General features: G+C 37.5%; 1 protein-coding gene across 1 annotated transcript in view; it reads right to left on the bottom strand.

The window, feature by feature from the left end:
* Positions 1–16,414: 16,414 nt before the first annotated feature.
* kif18a (kinesin family member 18A) overlaps positions 16,415–19,238 on the bottom strand; it is a 28,563-nt gene continuing 25,739 nt past the window's right edge. The window contains exons 16-18 of the mRNA XM_044100773.1: positions 17,713–17,805; positions 17,509–17,606; positions 16,415–17,025 (exon numbers count right to left, since the gene is read on the bottom strand). Coding sequence (XP_043956708.1) covers positions 16,892–17,025; positions 17,509–17,606; positions 17,713–17,805 — 325 coding nt within the window. The 3' untranslated portion in view covers positions 16,415–16,891. The remainder of the gene's footprint in view (positions 17,026–17,508; positions 17,607–17,712; positions 17,806–19,238) is intronic.

Raw genomic sequence — 19,238 nt, 5'->3', positions numbered from 1 at the left:
AAAACTCATGCACCACATGCACCAATCATTTATGTACTTAGCATTTTTTTATGTGTTTATTAGCAAAGTGGGCCTCTAGTGCAGGCTCATGAAAACTGGAAAAAATAATGTCAGTCCTATTGACATCTCACAATGTCTAGCTTGAGTCATGAGGTGATTCAACTTTCTGGTTTAGCTTCTCTAGTGCTTGTTGAAGTAGACCTACTTGTTTTAGAGATGATTTACCTGTGTAAAGAGTCTTTGCTGAAAAGAAGTTGACTGGAGGTGGAAGTTTATATTTAAACGACAAAGGATTTTTCAACATAAAATACTCGACTACCTGCAGTTATAACAGGAACCTTGACAGACCAGTCAAGTCGGCGCGAGCCGCCTAGTGAGACAAAAGCCTCTCCTGCCCTAGCTAGTGTACCCCTCCACATTACAATTACTTTTGATGCTCCAGGATGTTTGGGACTGTACAAGACTACTACACAATCTGGAGAAACCACACAGAGAGACTGGAGCCTCAAGCCTAACCCCCAAACTATACATATGAGAAATTACTTGTAATATTTTCTTAAATGTGAGCATTGCTGTTCCCAACATAAAAACATACCTTTTTCACCAACGTTAATCAGTAAACAGCTACATACCAGAATACTGTAGCCTGCATATTGTTTTTCAATTATTATTTTTTTTCTTGTTTAAAAATGCCGTTTAGTGGCTAATAGTTATTGCTCCTGGTAAACAGCCAGCAATAAGAAAATAATATCAGTGCTTATCAGAAAGCAGCTACATAGCAACAAGCAATACACACACATAATTCTATGTATTTGTTTTTGTAATTATTTGAATATGTGCTACTTTCTCTATGCACTTCAGTCAAGTTATTATCTCTGATCACAAGCTGAACATGAGCAATATAAGGTCACCTTGATTGGAGTAATAAAAAATACTTTTGACAATGTAAAGGCAGGATTAATAAATGTATTCAGCAAAACTCTTGTATTTTTAACTTGTGTGGTTGTAGTCTCAAAGAACATCAGCGTTTCTTTTTCATTTCTATAACCATAACAACATCACTAATCAAAGCAGTTACATAACAGTAAAAAATAACCAACTAAGTCCTGTAACGATGCCACATGCTTTCCTGATTTAAAACTACATACTCAACTACATCGTCTATGGTAACAAAACCTTGAACTTTTCAAGGACATTACTGATGTGTTTTCCTTTTTTGCTTGAAATTTAAAAACAAATTTCTTTTCTGAAAGATATTTTTAAAGACCAAAAACTATTCTTTGTCAACGTTGCATTTAGAAATGTGTGTTGTTCAGCTTTAGCTATTGATGTATAAAAAAATGTAAATAGGCCAACTCAGCCTTGAAATGTCCCTGACATTTACGTTTAGTTTTTTAGCTAAATACTATGCAGAGTTTGTTTAAAGTTTAAAACTGAAATTCTGAGCTGGAGTTACTGAAAATAAACATGAATCAGACTGAGGTAAAAGTTTAGGAGTAATGTTTCCAATAGCAACATGTTTTACCTCAGCTTTGATGGAGTAGAGAGAAAAAGTGACTAATGTATAGATTCAGATTAAATCAATTTGCGTGGAGTCATACAGTCAAATAATAAAAAATGCTTTTGGTTTGTACATTACAACTATGGAATTTTAATACATATTTTAAGATACATGTATTGTAATTATTGACTCACCTGAAGTTGACCAAAATATATTTCTGCCTAACATCGATCTTAACATGCTGCATTTTGACCAAATGCTTTCTGAAACAGCCCAAAAGGTTCTGGCATAATTCTGGATTGGTTTATGACCACTAACTAAGGGTTGGTGAAGCTGACTTTAAATCATAGTCCCCTGGTTTTCAAAAGGGAATAGATTGGAAGTTTGGAAAGTATTTTATAAAAACTACATGTAACTCTGTTTTTACCTCCTCTAAAGACAAGACAAAAAGAAGAAAGCCATTGCTAAAAGAAAGCCAAAGTCTGTCACAAGCTATGTAGGGGACGAGTCAAACCTGTAAAAAAACATGCTTTGATCAGACAAATAAAATTTTTGCTCTACATGCAAAACACTAATTGTCTCAAATAAAGAATAACATAAATGTGTATCTCTAAACACACCATCCCATTGGTGAAACATGGGGCTAACAGCTGCAAGCTGTAGGGAGGCTATTTTCAACAGGATCAGTGAAACTGGTTAGATTCATGAGGAAGTGGAAGAACCAAGCTAATCCTGAAACCTCCCCCCCCCAAAAAAAAAAAAACTTGTTGGAGGCAGGAAAGGAGTTAAGATTGGGGAGAACGTTCCCCTGCCAATAATCCTAAACACAAAGCCAGAGCTACAATAGAATAGTTTAGATCAAAGTTCAACATTTTTCTTATTATGTTCAGATCTACAGTAAAATCAATTCAGAATCCAGGCTTCATCCAGGCCAATTAGTGACACTGAGCCTGAAATATTTTGAGGATGATTGGCAAAAATGTTAATCTTAAGATATGCGGCACTGGTAGACGTGGCTTGACTTTTGAGAGTCTCTACTTACAAACAGAGGAAAAATAAGGAGGGTGAGTGTTTGAAATAAAACAGTGTGCTTGTGTAAAATTAGTGCAAAAGTGTTTCTGCTAATTTTTCTCTTCTGTTTAATATTTCTTTTATTTTTGTGTTTTTGTGGTCTTACTGTAAAGGGGTCCATGAGGACACCATCTGCTTCTGCTTTATAATGATGATCTGTTGTTAGCACTTTACATGTATTAATGTTTCGTTGGAGACATCTAAATATTAATACTGGATATTTATCGCTGAATATACTTTATTGTAATCTATGACTAGAAGAAACAGACAAACTCAAACACTCATTGTATTTCATAAGTGTTAGACCAGAACCAGGAGGAAAAAGTCAACCTCCCTGAATGTCTCAGTGTAATTCACACCCTGGTGCTTCCCTAACTAGTGCAACAAAACTGGAAGAGGGCGGTGGAGGGTAGTGATGCAGATGTGAATTACGCTGCTTGTACACACCCACACAGTCCTGAGAGGAGGCCTAATCAAGTGAGGCAAGTGGAAACACCTGTGTAGGTGTAACACGGATGTGTTTCTAACTTTATTCGAAACAAATCCAATTAGACTGGAATAAAAAGTTAAGTTATAGAATAAAAAAGAAAGGATGCCAGGGAAGATGAAGGTCCTGTGGCGTGGTGTTGCTTTGACTCTCCCCATGCAGCCGGGGGAGAGTCGGCTTCTTGTTCCCAGAGAAAACCATATCAATGTGTTATAGGTTCCACTGCAATGCCAGAAAAAATCACAGTCATAATTATAAGATCCTTACAGGACAACCACTTGTCTTCATAAATCTCCTGAACAGTGAATAAAGTGCACCTGCATGTAATGCAGTCTCTGTATAAATATGCCTGTTCTGTGGAAGCTTTAGGGGTTTGATAGAAAATATTATTGAACACACAACATTACAAAGCCCAAGGAACAAATCAGACAAATCCGGAATAAGGTAGTGGAGAAAAATGAAACAGGGTTAGATGAAAACAATATCCCAATCTTTTAATTATGTGCTTAATCCACCAGTCTAAAATTGAAAAAGTGTAGTCTTCCATTTTATAAATGTGAAATAGTGTCTGGTCTAGACTATTAGACCAAGCAAGACGAGCATTAAGCAGTCAAGAGGCCGTTGGTAACTGGAGGAGCTGCAGAGATCCACAGCTCAGTTGGGAAAATCTTTTGAATGGACTAGTACTGCATGACACAAATCCAGTCTTAATGGAAAAGTGGCAAGAAGAAAGATATTGTTGAAAGGCAGACAAAAGAATTGCTGTTAAACATTTGCTACAAACCATGTAGTTGACTCAGCCAACATGGAAGAAAATGGACTTCTCAGATAAGAACAAATCTGTATCCTGGTCTTCATATAAAATGCTGCTTGGGGCAGAAAACTTAACAAGACCTGTCCCCTTGAACGCCACATCCTTGTGGTGACACATTGTAGTGGCAGAATCATGCTGTTTGTGTTTCATAAAAACCCAGTGGAATATATTGAAGTTTGTGGTTGCAGCATCACAAAATGTGAGGAAATCTATGCAGTAAACTCGATACAAAATTCCTCAAAGAAGATGCTATTTGAAGATGCAGTTACAGATAAAAAGAAGTGGGGGTTTTCAGTCAGATCTATTTAACTGAAAATAAATCTAACTCAAGCAAGATTATCCATTTTTCAGTATTTCACCTGCTGATCAGAGCTGAACAAGGAGAAACTGGCCGACTTCGGAATACATAATTTGTTTTACAAGCAGTGGGTATGTAAATAATTTGATCTGCAGGGAGCTGGCACATTGGGAACAAGAATCAGGTGGCATTACCAGCTGAACAATGTGTCATCAAGCAGTTACCGTAGTGAGTCAAGATGCCAAAATTCAGAGGATACGTCAGAGACATGTTTGATGGCATTTCCAGCACTTGACTGAGTTGGAAGGGATTTGCATTTTGAGAATGCATAAGGCTGTGTGGTTGTGAAACAGCACCACATGTAGGGTCATATATAGGCCACAGCAGTCCAACTTTAGAAATAATGAATCTTTGAAGGCTCACATGTTGTATTATTTAGCCCAACATGCCAATCAAGTGCACAAAACGATCTGTCTTCATGCATACCCAAAATGCCGCTCCTATAAAACCCGGTCAAGCATTTGTAAATCATTTGCATGGTGTTACAACCAGCACTGATTAATAGTCATTTTTAGAAACAGTTTTCCTCTCTTTGTTGACTTGATTAACACACACCCTTATCTCTTAATGGTGCTTATTTTGGCATTTCTTGGGGATCCATACAATATTCAGGGAATAGGAATGTAGTAGTTAATGAAAGATTTTAACCAAACTCTTTGTTTTGACCCTATAAAATGTAACAGTCCCTGAGCAGTCATACAACTGAACAATTAATATGCAAAAACCTTTTCTCAAAAACATAACTCACACTACTCCATTGAAAAGGTAGCAGTACATGCAGTATTAGTTGGATTTGACATTGAATCTTTGCTGCTTTTTACTGGGTAAACAAATATGTGGAAGATGACGCAGCTGCACAAACATGGAAAAATACTGTGAACACTGAGCTGCATTGGATCTGAGAGGAGAGCAACCAAACAATTCAGCTGTCAAAGCTGGCAGGTAAATTGAAGTTTCGATTAAAAAAATTGCAAAGCTAGCTTTTTCTTTAAAGTTTGTTTGTTTTTAGTGAATCCCCAATTGTTCAAAAACAGCAACTCCACTCACAATGTTACTTTAAATCAGCTGGTACTTTTATGAAATTCAGTTAAATCTCTGAATATAGCTTTGAGTGGTTCAAAAAGGCAATTTGTATCTTGTAAACTGGAATGTGGAAATGAGAAAGTTTAGATGGCCTGTTCACACCATTGTTAACCTGTTCACTACTATCTGCTAAAATGCGCACGTAGTTTTTATCTTAATACAGGTATTAATCCTGTATGATCTGACTGCTAAAAGCATTGTGTGGTTAAAAAAGATTTTTTTTAAAAATCAGAATTTTTCAAAACTGTTGGTAACAACAAAAGTCACAGGTTCTGCTATGTGAAGGGGCTCATTGGTGTGATTTTTCAACGGTTTACCAAATACCTTGTTGACTTCAATGGGAATGTTTTCATAATTCAGATTATATCTGAATGTGGTCAGCTTCCCTGTGGGGTACCTCATGGTTCACATTTTGGACCAGTACTTTAAAGAAGATATTTAGCAAATACTATGGGATGTCTTATGCTGATGATATCCAGCTGTTCTATTAACCCTATTGAGTTCATCTACTTATCGTCCTTAATCAAATGGTTGGCCTCCATCAACCAGTGGTTAATCAATAATTATTGTCACTTGAATTTTAAAACCCTGCAGTGCTCTAAAGGTGATAAAGAAGCAGGTCTTTTACCCTGCCCTTTGTGGCTTTGTCTGCTGTAAATAATCATAGTCATTTTTAACTGAATGATATTCATAACAATAAAAAAAAAAAACCAACAACTTTTAATGTCATTTTCATGAAAGGAGAAATCTTCATGTTGTTGTCCTTGGGACCACTGGCAGCACTCATACTGACTTTACTGTCCTTAAGCTTACAATTAAGAAAAACATGCCCACAAACACTTATTTCTGCCTGAGCTTCACATAATTCAGGAGAAGTTGTGTATTTAGCAACTACTGTCATACAGGGAATGTAAAAGTACATGTATTCATAACAAACATTTCAGGTATAGTCTTGTCGGTATGTACCAAACAAATGCAGAGTTATTTTATGCCTCAAAACTTGCAGAATTTTTATATGCGAAGCCAAATGTACAATGCAACTTTCTGTAGCTCAACTTAAAAAAAAAAACACCAAAATAAATCAGAGGACTCCCAAATACAAATTAACTCTGCCATGTGGAAATATTAAGGTTTCTCATAATAGATGAAAGATGGAGCGAAAAAATAAACTGTTTGTCAGCATATGTATTTTTCATCGGCAGTAAGCATGAATCTTGCTCTGTACTTAATTGAATTAATCAAGCAACTTCTAGCTGAATGGTAACATCACTGAAGAAAAAACAGCTAAAGTTCAAATCCAGAAGTCGGCAGAACTGAACCAGTCCAAAATGCTGCACACAATGTGAGATGTGGCAACATAATGCTACTGTTGTGACAGCCTCTGACCACAGGGATTTTCTCAACAGGTGCACTCTTATGTGTTTGAACATCAAAGCAACTCCATCGTGATTTAAACATGTTTGTTTCTGAATGTTTGCACAGTCTTATTGGAAATCCCTAAACAACAATATATCGTTTTAAGGGGTTTTTTATTCATCCATTCTTCAAGTCAGTTGTTATTTTCACCTATCCTTAATTATAAAAAAAAAAAAAAATCTCACATCTGTTTTACAGTAGCCACTTTTTTCTTTGTTTATTGTGGTAGAAATGTTGTCTTACAATCGGAAGGTGGTAGGTGCAATTCCAGCATCTCTCTGTTATGGTTTGATGTGCCCCTAGACAAGGCACTTAACTCCAACTTGCCTACCAACATGTATTTCTGTGTATGAATGGGTAGGGTGAATGTGCAAAGTGCTTTGGATCTGTATGACTTAAAGTTATGTAAATTCACTCTACAATATATGGAAGATTTATGCAGAAAAGTATTGTGTTCAACAGGAATATAAAAGTATGATGAGGTTTGAGGATCACTTGGAGGATGCGGTTGATTGCTACTTTTTAGATTCTAGTTGAAATGACTGAAATAAATTGAAAAAGCATATTAATAATAATGCAGAAACAATGAGAATAAAGTTTTTATGTCAAGCATTTATAGAAAATATGCATTGTGTAAATGAGCTATTAACTGTATGCTGTAGAATAAGATTTTAAAACAAAGTTATTCTTTCTCTTTTAGTAAATTAATATCCTGTTAATACACAACTAGCAGGTAGGCTATCAAAATGCATATCAAACCTGCTTGAAAAGAACACATCAATTTCAACATCCCAACTTTTCTGTAAGATATTTTCAATTTCTTCCCAATATTTAATCGCAAATATCAAGTATTAAATTGGTAATAAATTAGAATATTAAAGCAGATGGATTTTTTAAAAAATCCATAAAAAAATATTTTTGAATTATAAACGAAACAGAATGATTTGTAATTAACTTTTATCAACTTTTTGAAATTACACAGCCACTATATTAGATATTGCAACTTTAATCTTTTACATCTTCATAAAAAGGATGACCAGCTATAATATACATCCAGCTGATATACATCCATCCATCCATTTTCTAACACCCTTGCCCCTTAGAAGGGTGCAGCTCAAATCCAGAAGTTGGCAGAATTGAATCAGTCCAAAATGCTGCACACAATGTGAGATGTGGCAACATAATGCTACTGTTGTGACAGTCTCTGACCACAGGGTCAGAGGCCTCCCAACCCCTCTAAGCTAACACACCAGCTAACGTTGGTAGGCACCAACGTTGTCTATCTGCTGCAAACGTTCCGGGCGAGAGGCGGGGCACACCCTGGACAGGTTGCCAGTCTGTCGCAGGGCAACATAGACAGGACACAACCATGCACACACACACTCACACCTAGGGAGAATTTAACCTGACAGTCATGTTTTTGGACTGTGGGAGGAAGCCGGAGAACCCGGAGAGAACCCACGCATGCACAGGGAGAACATGCAAACGCCATGCAGAAAGACCCCGGGCCGGGAATCGAACCCAGCTGGAGAACAGTGCTACCAACTGCAGCACTGTGCAGCCTTACATAATATACAGTGTTTTGAAATTTCTCCCCCTTACAGATTTCTTCTGCTATTATTCATCAAGCAAATTTTAATAGCAAAGTAAACAAAAGTTGACAGAGATAAATATGTGTTCTAGGTTAATTTGTGATCTCCTGGATACTTCAGGACACTTTTTGATTAAATTTTTGTCTTTTTTTTATTTACCATTATTTAACCAGGTCAGTTGATTGAAAACAAATTCTCAATTTCAACAATGACTTCATCACTGCTTTGAGTTGTTCTACTTCATTCTGTCCAATGGGATCTAGTTAAATGATTTCTTGATTCTACAGCTGGAGAATATTTTTACTTAGGACAGTGTTGGTTTTGATAGTTGCTTTTCCAGCTCATAAATTAAATTCATCATTTGAAATTGGTCTTTGTATCTAATTAGTTTTTTTTTCATAATAACGTTTGATCTGAGATATTTAGGTGTGACAGTAAAGTAAAAACAGAAGATACAATTTCCAAATGAATGAACAAAATCAACAAAACATTGATGCATCACCTTTAGCTACATCATAATAAAGTGTAAAACCACCCACAGTGGAAAATGTTTCACTTTGAAACAAAAAGGAAACCAAGGGAGAATTTTTTACTGAGCTTCTTAAGGGAACCATGTCCAAAACACTGCCAGGAATCAAGAGTCATTTGAATGTGAGCATACTTACAAATTTTAGCCGTCCACCGGGAGGAGGAGTCACACGTCCACTCCTGGATTACTGGAAGTTGTGGTAATAAGCTTTCAGTGTAAAACAGCAGCAGGTTTGGGACTTAACCCTGTCTCCATGGCAATTGCTGCATTGATGACAAATTTGCTGTTTCAATAAACAAAATGACAAAGAATGTGCCTTGCCAAGTGTTGTCTTTTAGCAATAAAATCACCATGTATGCAACACACACAGGGGGGCATTTTAACCCACTGCGTTTGCAGTCTGATGGATCCGACTTCAACTCAGCAAAGTACTTGAGTAGACACTGCAAATCGTGAAATGTTTATTTGCAAGGCTACCTGCACCATACAGCTCCTTTCTCCCGAGGATGAGTCATCCGCCGGCTACATACGCTATGTTTGAGGTGGGCTTTGGATGAGCTCCTTGAGGAGAATGTAGAGGGGCAAAGAAACACTGCTGAGACATCGCAGACGTACAGATTTTCTGTCACATTGTTTCACAACAGGAGACATTATCTGGTAAAGAAAACTTACCCATCCCCCCCACGATTACCACCCGCACAAGGCCCTGTCAGCAGTCAGCTGTGTATTGATAACGGGAGCGAGGTATTTGCAGTCACATCTGTCTCTGTATGCAAGTAGGGGTGTAAACAAAAAAATAACATCTGAGACTGTAGAAACTATGCATGTAAGAAACAGAGGTGCACTTTCTGAATAACTGGGCAGCGATAGTGCCTCTCATTTCACTCCTTGAACATTTTGTACCTTAGTGTTGGTTATTAAGCATTGAACTTTTTTGCATATGATATAACTTGGGAGGGTTTCCTAGCCAGAGGAAATTAAAAGTAATTTTCTATATTTCAGTTATAATCTGCAAAGGACAAGTTCCCTTGGATACAGTGGTGTGAATAAGTGTTTGCCACCTCCCTGTTTTCCTATTTTCTTTCAGGTTCATCACACTTCAGTGTTTCAGATCATGAAACCAATTTAAATATTAGTTAAAGACAACACAAGCAAACAAAAAATGTAGTTTTTAAATGGAGTTTTTCTCCAGGTTTGGAGACAAAAACATCCAAACCTGAAACATAAAAAAGTCATCGCTGCCCCATTGAAACTTAACTATGGTTTATCACACCTTAGTTCACTGTCTCTGATTACTGTTTTCAATCAAGACATCATTTAAAGACCTGCCTGACAAAGTAAAGTACACCAAAAAATTCTCGAAAGCTAGACATTAAGCCAAGATCTAAAGAAATTTAGCAACAACTGATAAAAAAAGCAATGAAGATCTATCTGTCAGGAGTGGGTTACAAAGCCATTTCTGAAGCTTTGGGACACCACAGAACCACAGTGAGAGCTGATATGAACACAGGGAGAACACATGGAACAATGGAGAATCTTCCCAGGAGTGGCCAGTCGACCAAAATTACCCTAAGAGCAAAGCAATGACTCAAGAGGTCGCAAAAGACCTGGCTGTATGTTTTTTGGTGCCTGCTTTTGAACAATTTCAAAAATCTTCTGATTACTAAGTTATAATAATCAGAAGACTTAATTATTGTCTTCTAAAGATAATAAGACAATTATCAGAAGTAACGGTAACCGTTACTTAGGTTACTTAGCAACCTAGAACCCTCATCAACCCAAGCGAAGCTCTGCTCACTTCACTATTAGAAGACAGCATGTTTGGTCAGCCGGTTTTACCGCACTACGTGTTACACAATAGTTGTTGGAGAACACAAGTGTTTTGATGTCCATGCACATTCTCCCAGCAACTTCACTTCAAGAAGAACTCTTTGATAAGAAACTGTCAATACACAACATGATTTACCAACAGACTTTGACAGAAGGAAAGTTTTGCTCCTAATGTTTGTTGCCAATCTGCTGGTAAAAATCCTCCCGCAGTCCTAGCCCAATGATCAGGAAGAGCAAGGCAGATGTCACTCTCAGACTATGATGTAGGGTGTCTCATCATTTTCAGAAACCACAAAAAGAAAAAAAAGTTAACTTGTAAAAGCGCACACAGGGTCAGGCCGACCCTTCTGAAATGCTAACAGCAGGGACTGCACACAGGGCAAAAAGATCAAGCCCCGTCTGAGATTAGCTTTGGCAGCCATTAAACTGCTTTGGCAGCTGTAATGTCTGCCATGAAGGAAGACATTACAGCTGCCAATTTGAACGAAAACAATCAAAGAGCAATGCGCATGCTCTGCGTGCTCTTTCGTTCTTGTGTTTTATTTATTTACTAATTATTATAATTTGTATATAATTAAATAAAATAATAGCTACTGCAGTGTACGCAAAGTGTTACAAGAACAAAGAATGGCTCTCAGAGAGGCTCCAGTCCTATCTTCTTAGTAAAGAGAAGTTCAGAAGACTCGGATAGTTTGTGAATGTCATATCACTATATTGCAGACTTTTGGACACAGTGTTGTCCCATATATGCGACACTTTAGTCAAAACCTCCGCAAAATAATTCAGCGCAGTGAGTGACTTTTTTTCATCACGAATGCTTATGTGTCTCTGTACAGCTAGCTTTGCTAAAATCACGTCAACGGAGCTTACCTTTCTTTGAGCTTCTTTTCTAAGTGACGAAAAAAGTTAGACGTAATCCCCACCGTCTGTGAAAGCGAAGCGCTGCTGAATTAGCTGTCGCCATCGGATTTCTTATGTTTTATGCAGCGCAATTCTATTACTGACGATTAGACAGACATCTTCTGCCGCTCAAAGAAAACCACTGCGCATGTCTTGGAGCGCCGCAAAGGTGCAGGGAGCAACAGAAACACGTAATTGGTAAGTCACGTTATTGCTTGGATTTTAATCGGTGCGTTTTGCATCCAGTGAAAACAAACATGTTAATAAATAAACTGGACAGTATGCTGTAAGTTCAGTGATATTTCCACAGTTGCGGTCTTGACTGGTCTTGAAATAAAATCCCGAGTCCTCAGCGCCCGAGATCGAGACCAAGACCGGTCTCGAGACCAAGACCAAGACCGGTCACGAGACCAAGACCGACCGGTCTTAGCAAGACCGGTCTCGAGACCAAGACCGACCGGTCTTAGGAAGACCGGTCTCGAGACCAAGACCGACCGGTCTTAGCAAGACCGGTCTCGAGAGACCAAGACCAGTCTCGAGACCAAGAGACCAAGACCGGTCTTACCAAGACCGGTCTCGAGACCAAGACCGACCGGTCTTAGGAAGACCGGTCTCGAGACCAAGACCGACCGGTCTTAGCAAGACCGGTCTCGAGAGACCAAGACCAGTCTCGAGACCAAGAGACCAAGACCGGTCTTACCAAGACCGGTCTCGAGTGCAACACTGAAAGTGAGAACGAAAATAAAAATGTAATGAACATGTTTTGTGTAGCCCACAGACTTATCCTAATTCGTTCAAAGAACCATCACAGGTCTCCTTTAAAATCATCAGTTACCAAAAAGGGGTACGAAATGTCCCCCTGATGGGTACAAATTGACACACGGTTGGTACAAAATGTGCCAAAGTAGACAGCAGCAATTGGTACTTAAGAATTTGGGTCCAAAACAACCAAAACTGCAAATGTACAAAATGACCAGCAGTCAACGTTATAGCAGACTTGAACACATAGAAAGGAAATGTTTTGTTTACAGGCACAGGGCGACTTAAGGTGTGTCCCTGGGCATGGTGCTTGTATAAATGTGGCTATTGTGTGAAGTGCTTTGAATGACCAGAATGCCGTGAAGAGCGCTGTATAAATATATTTACCTTTACAAAATTGTTGAATAAAGTTGTGAGGGAGCATACTGACTCAGAGCCTGCAGAGATGTCTTGCACATTATGTTGCTGAGGTTCCTTGTTTACTCAGACAATCAGCCTTACAGAAGTACTTGATGGTTTTTTTTTCACAGACAAAAGCAGGTGCACTTCTTAAAATACTTTAAATATAAAAAAAAAAAAGCAAATACACAATTCAGTCTAAACTGATAATAAACAAGCATACCAATGCATTTTACAAACATCTAAAACCAAGTGAGAAAACACAAGCCAGCACAGTATATAATAATGAAAGCACTCTGTCTAATCAGCTAATTGTGTCTGCACTTATTTAAATCCAGAGTTGGAAGCTGGAAGGGCTTACCTTGTCCAGAGTCGCTACCTTTAAACTGCTTTTCAAACTGAAGTATCTCTCAGAGCATGAGCTGTTTCTGCAGATTGGTGGACAACTGAGCTAAACTTGTTTTCTAACTTTTATTCCTTTACCTCTCAGAGCGGTGGGATTCAGTGATACAAATGTTGGTGGTGCAGACAACAATCCTCACGGCTCTGTTTTACATGCCAAACCAGGGTGGATACATTGGATTTCCATAAACCTCTTTTAGATATTTGCATTGAGAATCACGGGACAGGATGACAGGCACAAGCAGCTCCACTGTGACTTAAAATTGTTTTATTTATTTTTTATTATTATTTTTTTCTTCCAGGAGCTTGATTTTTGAGGGAAAGATCTGCAAGTAGTTAACATGTGGCTAACATGTCTAAAATCATTTCTCATTTTAGTCGTGCAAAACATATCTGAAAGAAGTATTTTATAGCATAATTTATCATTTAGAATTTACTTGCAATGACATAAACCATGATTAATCTTTTCCAGGTCCACAAATAACTCCTGACTTACACAGGTGTGACACAACCAACAAGTGATGCCGGTAGTTGCAAAGGGAACACAGAGTACTAGTAGTCAGCTCTCCACCAGTTTGTTCTCCTCTGACGTATCGCTTTATGATATCAGGTCATCTTATTAGAAAGAGGATGAAAAGTTCACAGCCACACCGCGGGGAAAAGAAGGAACACCGTGGAAAAGATCATGAAGTACGCTCTTATTTGTCAAACTGAAAAAGGCTGCTTGTAGATGCCAGATTCCTTAAAACATCAGGAGTTTTAATTTAGGTCAATTTTAAAGATTTTATTAATCAGTGAAGTAAGGAACCATGCATCTGTGTGTATTAGCAGGTTTTAAGTGTTTGTTTATTTCTTTATTTTTTTGCTGCCATCACTCATCCTTGTCTCTGCATGCAGGTATGCATCCTGAAGAAGCAAAAAAAAAAAGAAAAAAAAAAAAAGAAAAGAGACATGTTACATTTTCTTCAGTCATAAAATACTGAAAAACCTGCACCATATTTAGGCTGAAGTGTCATTAAAGTTGCTTTAATCTGTCTAACGAAACCAAAAACTACACACAAAACACAAAAATAGAACAAACAACTTTGTGACGCATTTTCACTGGAGTGTTTTTTTGGAGTGCTTTTCTTTTTTAACCAACAAATGACAACACATAGCATGTAACGTCTCTCAGGGAGCCGAGATAAAACAATGGGTCCGACATGATCTGAGATTCTACCTGCAGTTGCTAAGCAACACCCACCTCCAACCCCTCGACCCGTCCCATTGGTCAGCAAGAAAAACGCACACTGTGCCCCATTGGCTGGAAGAAAGTTAATAAACTTTAGCCAGGACCTGCCTCCCTGTGTACGCACACACTCCCTCCCCTTTGTCTGTTTCGCTCCCCCTCTCTCTCTCACACACACACACACAAACACAATGAAGAGATTCTTGTGAATGAGAGCATGAGAGGGTGTCAGTGCTTGCGCAGTACAGTGCTGATATATGCATTGAGCTCCTGAGCTAAAAATAAAATCACACTGAATGCTGTGCCACTGCAAGTTGCAAGACTGAATTCAAAGTGACAAGTCTAGTTCTCTCCAGACGGAGCAATGAGGTCCCACCTTCATAATAGATCCACAAGGTATTTTTTTTGTTTTCCTTTTTGAGCTTGCTTTTAAGTTTAGAGTCCTGACAGGAGCTCGTTCCCAGCGATTCACCGCGTTTGATCAGGCTAAAAATGCAACACAAGACAGCCCAAAAATAACTTGAAAATGCAGCTTTAAAAAAAAAAAAAAGAAAAAAAAAAAGGCATTCAGCAGCAGTTCCCGGGCTTTATTGTTTAAGGCTGTCCCACACAGCCCATTAAAGAACCACAAGTACATTCATATTAACCACGCTGTGAGTGCCAGACCCATAATTTTAGACACAAATTTCTAGGAATTTACAGACATTTACCGTAACTAATTTTTTCTTTTGACACTCTAATATTGAGCAACAAAATATTGATTCTTTTAAAAGAAAACTTGGTTTAATCACAAGTAAATAGTTTAATAACTTACTTTTGGGATACTGGTGATACTTATGTGTGAAGCTAATCTGATCCACTGGCAAAGGACTAAAAATCAACTGCTGTCCTCTTTTACTCCCCAGACAGACAGGTTTTACGGAAAGATCCACCCAAAGGGTCATGTCTACATGTTTGACATTAACAGTAGTCACCTCACTGTTTTACAACATTTGAGATTGAGCTGAGAAACAGTCTAATACTAGCCAATGAATAAAATCATTATCGGCCAAAATTGGAATCATCAGGTCGAGACTTTTTAAAGATCGGTAATTGGCGATTGGCCAGAAAACTGCAATTGGTGGACCCTTATTAATAACCTTTGTTTTTTTTGAAGTCATGATTTAAATTATTTTTTAGATATAAATTTACTCAATGTGGAAAAGTCCACTTGGTTCTTGGTCCTAGTCTGACAAGCCGCTAGGACTTGTCAGACTGGATTCTTGACAAGTTCAAGAATCAAGTTTCACCAACCATCAGAATACTAAGAAAGTTATCAAGAGGCGGTCTGATTTTGACTGCCAACGACCTCTGGAGAGGTTTGGCTTTTAAAAATCTGCTTAGTGCCTAATTCATCACATGTGAAAGCAGCTCATGACGACTATGTTCCTACCTGTAAGGAGTGCATTGGTTTTATTGGCCACTAGAGAATGGGGAGCAGATGATTTGCTGCTACTGAATTTATATTTCAGCCTTTTATAGTTTTTCCAAGTACCAGGGGATTTGTTTCATTAGTTGTTCTTAATTCAGTTTTCTTAAGCTATAATTTAGGTAAACAAAATAGTAAACTATACACAATGCCACAAAACTAAGAAAACCACTACCAGACATGCATTTGGTATTCTGTGAAGAGGAAACAAAAGCACAAGGCTACAAGACATAACTCCCTTCACACTTAAGAAAAAACAATTTTACTTTAACGTATTCAGAAACTATAGATACAAAGCAGAATTAAGGGACCAAGATACAACCTATAGGCCAGAAATGTCCTTCAATAAAAAAAATTTCAACAATGTCACTTAAGAATCAAGAAATCTAGTGAGATTCTATTATACGCAGTAACTTATTTAAATCATATGTAAAAATAACCCCAAAGCTACCACTGTCTTACAAAATGTAAGATTAATTGTTGAATCTCTGAACATGTGAGGCTGGAACACCTTTTAAATGAGCCTTCATTTAAAATCTGGCTTTACTTTCAACAGCAATGACACAAAGAGCAAATATATTTTAGAATGGATTTATCAAATACAGGTTTATCTATACCAGTTTTATTAAGAAACATAAAATAACACAATTTATTATTGGTACAACATAAAAGACAACTATACAAACTGCTCCGAATAGAGCAGTTTTGGCTGCATCAGCTGCCCTGTGAAACAATCCTAAAATGAAGTTATTCTAAAGACACGCTTAAAATACATAATGTTTGTAAAATATCTGCCCTGACGCACTTTTTTGCTTTGTTTGTGTGCGTGTGTGATCTAAAAAACTTCCAAAAAGCCAAAAGTCGGAACAGTGATCTACACAAAAATATCTACAGTGTTTATTTACAATCAAGTAAGGTTTTCTACCACATAAAGAATCCTGCTGGAGCAAATCTACACAACAGAACGCCAACTTCGTCCCTGAACATATGCATTAACAACGGACGGAAAAGCTTGAAGAGTGAAAAGCTGTCCTAATAAAAACAAGGTGAAGGTTCACATCCGCTTGGCCACCCGTTTGATCTGTTGGGACGTTTTATAGAAAAGTGATTTGGGTTTCTGATGTTCAAGCAGACTGAGATTTCCCTCAGAAACACTCCTCACTACTCTGCGGGGCTTGTTCTCTGAACCTGAGGAAATAGAAAAAGGCAGGTAATGATTTAACAAACAAGCTTAAATAAACGTGATAGTGGATCTGAGAAAAGTCTAATAGTAGTCAATGAATAAAAAAATATAAACATGATACAAAAAGCACTTAGTTAAAAATACATCAATTGAAATCAGCAGGTGACCAGAGTATTTTACATCTTCTAGAAGATGCACAAAAACTATTGTTTACAATTTGTACTGCTAATATATTAATTGCTAAGGCTAAAAACATTTTAAAATGTGAGCTATCAATCTTATTTCTTTCTTTAAATCAGCACTTTCTATAGTAGCTGGAAGTTGCTGAGTGATCATCTGACTGCAATTAATTAAAGTCCTTAACATAAACTGAGAATAGGCTAACCAGGGCATGTCAATACTACTTGTGATTAGTGAAATATGTAACTATGTCAATCACAATTGTTATATTAACTGTGTGTATGGTGCTTTTCTTTACAGGCATTTACCAGTGTGTCGTTGCACTCTGAGAGGCCTCTGTGCAACGGAGGCTTCTTTCTTTATCCGCTTCGGTGCAGAGAAACCCTGAAACTCTTCTTTGAAGCTGCTATAATTAACAAGACAAAAAAAAAAAAATAGTACTCGGTAAAACTTTAGGATTTACATCCAGGTTACATCAGGAGTTACATCTGAAAACAAAAGAGGAAAATTACCGGTTAAATTTACGCTTTCCTTGTGCAGCTGATGTCATGTCCATGTAGGTCGGGTTCGTTCGTTTTGTCTCTTGCAAAGGACCGATATTTTGTCTACAGCAGAAAAGCTTACATTAATGCTACTGACTGAAAAAACATTGTAGAAACCATCACTTAAAATGTGATCAGCATGCTTTCCCATGAACACAAATCTATATTTCATATTGCAGCCGGAGATTTTAGTACTAAAAAAAAAAAAAATCGACTGGTTAGGTTACATCAACGAATGAAATGTTTTCGATAACGATGCACCAATATGGAAATCTGGGACAATATCAGATATTAATATTGCTGTTGTGGTCAATAAACACCACAAAACCAAGCTGAATAAATCTGCGTGATAAAATCCGTCTGGAAAAGCAGTTTATTCACATTTTAACAGTTTATAATTTGCACCATTTGTTTCCTGTCTGGAAAACAGAATAAACTGCATTGTCAAAATTCAGTTTTTAAGATATCAGTAAGTGAGTTAGCTGCTTAGATTTCTACCAGAAAAATAAGATAATTTAAATAATCTTACTATTGTTAGACTGCCTGTCTATAAATCAGTCTACATGCTTGAATTCCAGCTGTATGAGATGATCTAATGTGTTTTTCAGCATAATTGGAAATTTTTCAATTTCCAATTCCGCCTGAAATGTCATGGCAATAAATGTCATTAGCATGACATTTATTCTGAACTGGTGTTATATAAATAAAACTAACTGAGTTGTTTTCACAGAACCAATCATCTAGTTTAAGGTAGTTATAAAAGTGTTATATGTGTTTGTGTGGTACACTTCTCTGTCATCTTTTTGTAATAAAACATTTCTTCTGAGGCAAAACATTTGTTCTGTTTTCGAGTTTGCTGAGGATCAAATTTCTCCACAACAATCCAATAATTCCTGTGTCAGTTTGCCATTTCCAGCTGAAGACTTGGACGAGCCGCCCTTTTCAGTAGATTTAAGCCTCTTCACCCACTCTTCCAGAATGTAAACCCACGGCTGGTGAGAATATCCAGTGTGTGCATTCTAGTTTCAGCCTTGTTTTGAATAAGGTTTGGAGGATTTTCCACTTTTGGATGACTTGGTTGCACTACAGACTGCAGCTTAGAAACATTCTGATGTCTGCCAGAAAGATCATTTCAGAGTTGAAACATTTGATGGGAAAAAAAACTTGAGATGTCACGGTGAGTTTCATCTCAGTCAGTCATTATAATATTTAAAATATTTACTTGATATATTAAAAGTTTAATTGGGACTCCTTTTTATGCAGCGTGATCTGCTGCTCATTCCTCTGGATGGCTCTGATCGCACCAGACATTAACATGCATAGCTAAATAATCTGGTCACAAGGACAAAGCCCAGTGTCTATTTTGAACCCATATTAACATCTTGAGGGCATAATTACAACCAAACAGGACATTCTTGTAGATCATTTCTAACCCTAAATGCTGTAATGTAGCCTTGTTCTACTTTTGCAAACCTGTATCATTGTGCAAAATAATG

The sequence above is a fragment of the Gambusia affinis genome, linkage group LG02, assembly GCF_019740435.1.
Source record: "Gambusia affinis linkage group LG02, SWU_Gaff_1.0, whole genome shotgun sequence".
In the NCBI taxonomy this organism is placed as follows: Eukaryota; Metazoa; Chordata; class Actinopteri; order Cyprinodontiformes; family Poeciliidae; genus Gambusia; species Gambusia affinis.
Note: the sequence above shows the minus strand (reverse complement) of the source record. Positions and strands in the feature narration are given on the sequence as shown.